We start from the raw sequence: 6,000 nt of genomic DNA, 5'->3' as shown, positions 1-6,000 counted from the left end.
ACATTTCTAAGTTAGCCACCTAGCAAAACATTTGAGCATTGGCATAATAATAAACCGAATAGCCTATGGTTGTAATAGCAATGAGATTTCAGATGTCATGTCAAAACAAGTAGTCATCATTTAACATAGGCCTATACAAGTTAAATTTAAAAGGGATCTATGACTCAAAGCACAAAATCTACACTTCCTCTTTTTGACGAACTGTGATTTAAAATAATAAAGTTAGGAATTGCACTGAGCACTGATAGAGCGTATCTTGAGAACAAAAGGTCTCCCCGGAAGCGCGTGAGGTTTACTTCATAGTAGTCATTGAATAGTAGGAGTAGATGAATAGTTGGAGTGCAAAGTCTGCAAACCAAAACACTCGCTACTGCAAATTATCCTCAAATTGTAAGTGGTTGTCTCGTCTGCTGGAATGGCTCCATTACTGAGCTCGTCATGCAGGGTGCTGCTTTTCCTGCCTTTTATTGGAGCATGTTTCACGAAACAAACAAGGGGTAAGTTAATGGTATTTTTTTTCTTCATGATTAGCCTATTATTAAGATTGCATTCCCAAAAATGGAGGAAATATACCACTTAATAAAGTTAAGGGTGTTAACTTAATCTGGGATGTTATTAACGTATTCAAGACAGTTTAAGGGGTTGTTCACACCGAAAATGTTTTTTATTCCCTCCCGCTGTTTTTCCGTTGTTTATCTATGTAAACATGTGCTAGTGGACTTGTTGTTTTTCAGCTTCTCGCGTAGAAGCGCCGTTTTTACACGCAGTGTCAAGTTAAAATAACTTAACTTGAAGCGTCCCGAGACAAATGCGTTCTGAACTGTCGGTCTGAATGGCCCCTATAGAAGCCTCAATTGCGCTATTTAAGCTTTAAACGCAGCTACAAAAATGACCAGTGTAATTAATTATTTAAGTTCAGATCTTGAAAGTATAAGCCCTCCCCTAATACGACCACTGCTATTGTCAAGGAGTTGTAAAAATTATTTCTAAACAATAGGTCAACAGAGCTAAAATCACGTATGCAAGTTAAGGAAACTGTTAAAGTGTATTTATTTGCTCTTTTTTTAGACAATGCATTGTTAAATTAATTGTTTGTGAAAACTGTGAGATTGCATACTAGATATTAGATTTCTCATAAATTTCCGAGTACCAGGAGCTCAGTGCCATGGTGGCACAAAACTCTCTGCTCATCTGTGATTTAATCCAAAATAAACTTCAGGTTTAATTTTTGTCAACAACATTTAAACCACAATTTCAAAGGTTTACAGATGGCTGTGGAAGGTGAAACTCAAGGACTGAAGGGTTTAGGTGCATTAAAAATGCACATGAGCATATTCGTGTCCTCTTTTGTTTTGCCTGCTGTCATAAATATGGCTATCACATATTAACTTTTGGGAACTGGAGTGTATTGTTTAACTTGAATTCTGTTGGTAGGTGTATTTAAGTATCACAATCTCTACAATGCAAACAAGCCTGTGCAATTTGACAGACAGGCTGGTTTTAGTATTTCTATAACTGCTGATCTCCTGGCAGTTTCACGTACAACAGCTTCTAGAATTTACTCATAATAGTGCCAAAACCAAAAAAACATCCAGCGAGCAGCAGTTCTGTGGATGGAAACTCCTTGTTGATGAGAGAGGTCAACAGAGAATGTACAGACTGGTTCGAACTGACTAAGTCTTCAGCAACTCAGATAACCGCTCTGTAAAATTGTGGTGAGAAGTAGAAGTAGAGAGGCTATTCTGAGATGCAGGTTGGCACTCTTTTGGTGGCACAAGGGGGACCTACACAATATTAGGCAGGTGGTTTTAATGTTGTGGCTGATCGGTGTATATATAGGCCTACATACATAAACCTATACAGTATATACAGTACTGTATAGGGTATATACTGTATATATAATCATAAAAATTAAGAGTGCAACCCTCGAGGGTACAGGGAAGTTGAGTAGACCTGCTCTAGAGTAACTACAGAGCTCAACGGTAAGGAAGTAAAAGGAGTTGTGGCCAGCTAACCTCTCAGGCTTATGCTTTTGCTCTTATGTTCCAATGACCTAATATGTGTTTACATGTACACATGTTTATATTCCTTACAAATTAATACATTTGGTTTGATGTTTTTGTACAATGTTGTTTTGCGAATTCTGCTGAGTTACACAAGGTAATGTTATCTAGTAGGCTGACCATGGTGGTGTTTTGTCGCATTTGCTAGAGTGACTTTTGAAAGCATCAGTCAGAAAAGAAAATGATAAACAAATCATCAAGGTCTTGCACCGTATGCCATCATTTTCCAACCAAACTGGAATTACATTACAGCTTCTTTTTTTTTCTTCTAATTTTCATAAGATAATTTTCAATGTTTAATTAAAATATAAATATATTTTTCTGACTGTTAAAATTATATGTTACTAAAATAGCATTTATAAACATGGTAATTGTTTTGTAAATAAGTATATTTTTGTCACGAACCCCGTTCCTCTGCCCCATCTCCGCTTCCTCACACACGCACACTATCTCCCTTCTCACACACGCGCACTCCCTTGTGCTTACTCGCTCGTTCCGCCCCCTTCGAGTTCGGACGCTCGCATTGCTCGCTCGAGCCCTCACGCCCACTATGCTTCCCCGGGCTCTCTTGTTCGTAAAATATCTCCTCCCTCTGGCGCACTCGCCTCAATCAGCCTGAACATTATGACCACTTGCACTCACGCGCTTCCTATCTTCACACATTGTTTACACCTGCACTCACGCGCTTCTTGTCCCCACACATTAGTTACACCTGCACTCATCTCGTCACCTGTCATTGTCTACACCTGCACTCGCCCCTATAAATACACTATCCCTCCGTTTGAATCCCGTTGGTTATTGTATTTAGTTCTCCGTATCGTTGCCCTGCTAGTCTCGTCTAGTTTTGACCTCCCTACTGTTTTACCTCTTAGCTTGCCAACTTGTTCCCCTGTCTCCGTTCCCACTTGTCCCTAGTTGTTAACTGTTTTCCCATCTTCGACCCTTGTTTATATCTTTGATTCCCCGGCTTTTGACCCTACGCTTCCCACGACTACTCTTCACTGGATTTGCCCCTTGTTTGTACCTTCGCCTGCTTTTATTTATAATAAAGCAGTTTTTTCATCATTGTGACTGTCTCTACTTGTGTGTGTGTGTGTGTGTCGGGTTACAGAATAACCAACCTCACCGAAGACAGTCACAATGCGTCGCGCTGAGGATTCGCGCGGCTCAATAGAGCGGAGGAACACGTCACATTCAGCGCGAGGAGCTACGGTGTGGAAGCATGATCGCGCGCTCACAGCCCAGGGCCAGCAGGTACGTGCGATTTTTGATTTTTGTCACCCTGCGTCACCTGTGTCTGGCCCTGAGCCCGTTTATGCTTCCCATGCGTTTTTGAGCACCGTAAGCTCTCCACCCCCCGGAGAGGTTTTACGGCTCTTCAGACGCTGACCAAGGGGTTTTTATGCGAGGCAGCGGTTGTGTAACCCATAACCCCGCCCTCGGCATTATGGACCCAGCGGCCCAACTCGTGGGTTTGCGTCAGGGAGCCAAACCGTGGAGGCTTATATTATGGATTTTTGTGTCCTGGCGTACCAGGTGAATTTTAATGAGGTGGCTCTGAAGACCATTTTTCAATGTGGTCTGAATGAGCCAACCTCATCATTAATGCCTGGTGGTCGCTGCCCCTTAACCTGGCTCAGTTTATTGACCTCGCCCTACTGTACTCCGGTTCCTCGTTCACTGTGGGGAGGCAGACACTGAACCAGCGCTCCACACCACGACCCCCGCCTCGAAGCCTACCACGGCCCCCGCCTCGAAGCCTACCACGGCCCCCGTCTCGAAGCCTACCACGGCCCCGTCTCGAAGCCTGACACGGCCCCCGTCTCGAAGCCTGACACGGCCCCGTCTCGAGCCTGACACGGCCCCAGTCCCGAAGCCTGACACGGCCCCAGTCCACGAGGCCTGTCACGGCCCCAGCCTCAGGCCTGTCACGCCGCCAGCCTCGCAGCCTGGCACGCGCCAGCGAGCCAGCGCCCATGCCCGCCACGGCCAGCGAGCCAGCGCCCATGCCCGCCCACGCCAACGAGCCAGCGCCCATGCCCGCCACGGCCAACGAGCCAGCGCCCATGCCCGCCACGGCCAACGAGCCAGCGCCCATGTCTGCCACGGTCAGCGAGCCAGGGCCTGTAGCCTCGACCGTCCCCATGGCCACGTCCCCTGTTGGCCGAAGACGTAAGAGAAGGAAGAGGGCCCCTTCTCCCCAGTCTCGTCTTGTGCTCAAGACCACAGAGGGTCCCGCAGAGTCTCCCACGGCTCTGCAGACCTCTGCTCCGCCCTTAGGGTCTCCCACGGCTCTGCCGGGTTCTGCTCTGCCCTCAGAGTCTCCCACGGCTCTGTCGGGTTCTGCTCGCCCCTCTGAGCCCTCCCGGGCTCCGCCTCACGAGTCTCCAAGGGCCCCTCACGAGCCTCCTAGGGCTCCTCCTCACGAGCCTCCCAGAGCTCTACCCCTCAAGTCCCTCAGGGCTCCACCCTTCAAGCCTCTCACAGCTTCGCCTCTCGAGTCTCTCAAGGCTCCATCCGTCGAGTCTTTCATGGCTCCACCCCTCAAGCCTCTCACGGCTTCGCCTCTCGAGTCTCTCAAGGCTCCATCCCTCGAGTCTTTCATGGCTCCACCCCTCAAGCCTCTCACGGCTCGCCTCTCGAGTCTCTCAAGGCTCCATCCCTCGAGTCTTTCATGGCTCCACCCCTCAAGCCTCTCACGGCTTCGCCTCTCGAGTCTCTCAGGGCTCCATCCCTCGAGTCTTTCATGGCTCCACCCCTCAAGCCTCTCACGGCTCGCCTCTCGAGTCTCTCAGGGCTCCATCCCTCGAGTCTTTCATGGCTCCACCCCTCAAGCCTCTCACGGCTTCGCCTCTCGAGTCTCTCAGGGCTCCATCCCTCGAGTCTTTCATGGCTCCACCCCTCAAGCCTCTCACGGCTTCGCCTCTCTCGAGTCTCTCAGGGCTCCCCTCTCGAGCCTCTCAGGGCTCCCCCCTCAAGCTCCGCCTCCCGAGTCTCTCAGGGCTCCTCCCCTCTCTCAAGCCTCTCAGGGCTCCCCCTCCTCGAGCCTCTCAGGGCTCCTCCTCCTCCTCAAGCCTCCTCTCAGGGCTCTCAGGGCTCTCCTCGAGTCTCTTCAAGGCTCCCCCCTCAAGCCTCCTCGAGGCCTCCCAGGGCTCGGCCACTAGAGGCTCCTATGGCTCTGCCTCCCGAGCCTCCTACGGCTCCCCTCCAGAGCCTCCTACGGCTCCACCTCCCGAGCCTCTCATGGCTCTGCTCCCAAAGACTCCAGAGCTTCCTAGGGCTCCGCCTCTCGAGCCTTCCACGGCTCCGCCACCCGAGCCTCCTACGGCTCTGCTCCCTAAGACTCCAGAGCCTTCTAGAGATTCGCCTCCCAAGCCTTCTACGGCGCCACCTCCCACGGCGTCACCTCCCCCGGCTCTGCCTCCAGAGCCTACCAGGGCTTCACTCCTGGAGCCTTCTACGGCGCCACCTCCCACGGCGTCAACTCCCTCGGCTCTGCCTCCAGAGCCTACCAGGGCTTCACTCATGGAGCCTTCTACGGCGCCACCTCCCACGGCGTCACCTCCCTCGGCTCTGCCTCCAGAGCCTTCCAGGGCTTCACCTCTGGAGCCTCCTACGGCGCCACTTCCATGGGCTCCACTTCCTGAGCCTTCCAGGCCTTCGCCCCTAAAGCCCCCCTTGGCTCCACCTCCAGAGCCTTCCAGGCCTTCGCCTCTAAAGCCTCCTTCGGCTCCACCTCCAGAGCCTTCCAGGCCTTCGCCCCTAAAGCCTCCGTCGGCTCCACCTCCAGAGCCTTCCAGGCCTTCGCCCCTAAAGCCTCCGTCGGCCCCACCTCCGGAGCCTTCCAGGACCCCACCTCCAGAGCCACCTACGGTGCCACCTCTGATGGCTCCGCCTTTCACGGCTCAGCCCGGACTTCCTGACCCTCTACCTGTCC

General features: G+C 51.0%; 1 protein-coding gene across 2 annotated transcripts in view; it reads left to right on the top strand.

Annotated features, from left to right (window-relative positions):
* Positions 1–242: 242 nt before the first annotated feature.
* The window catches only part of LOC127658683 (thrombin inhibitor hemalin-like), a 36,753-nt gene continuing 30,995 nt past the window's right edge, over positions 243–6,000 (top strand). Inside the window, exon 1 of one of the 2 annotated variants that reach the window (XM_052148110.1) lies at positions 243–497. In XM_052148110.1, the coding sequence (XP_052004070.1) occupies positions 416–497 (82 nt within the window). In that variant the 5' untranslated portion in view covers positions 243–415. The remainder of the gene's footprint in view (positions 498–6,000) is intronic. The other variant, XM_052148109.1, reaches the window with a different exon arrangement.

The sequence above is a fragment of the Xyrauchen texanus genome, chromosome 18 (genome assembly GCF_025860055.1).
Source record: "Xyrauchen texanus isolate HMW12.3.18 chromosome 18, RBS_HiC_50CHRs, whole genome shotgun sequence".
Lineage (NCBI taxonomy): Eukaryota > Metazoa > Chordata > Actinopteri > Cypriniformes > Catostomidae > Xyrauchen > Xyrauchen texanus.
Note: the sequence above shows the minus strand (reverse complement) of the source record. Positions and strands in the feature narration are given on the sequence as shown.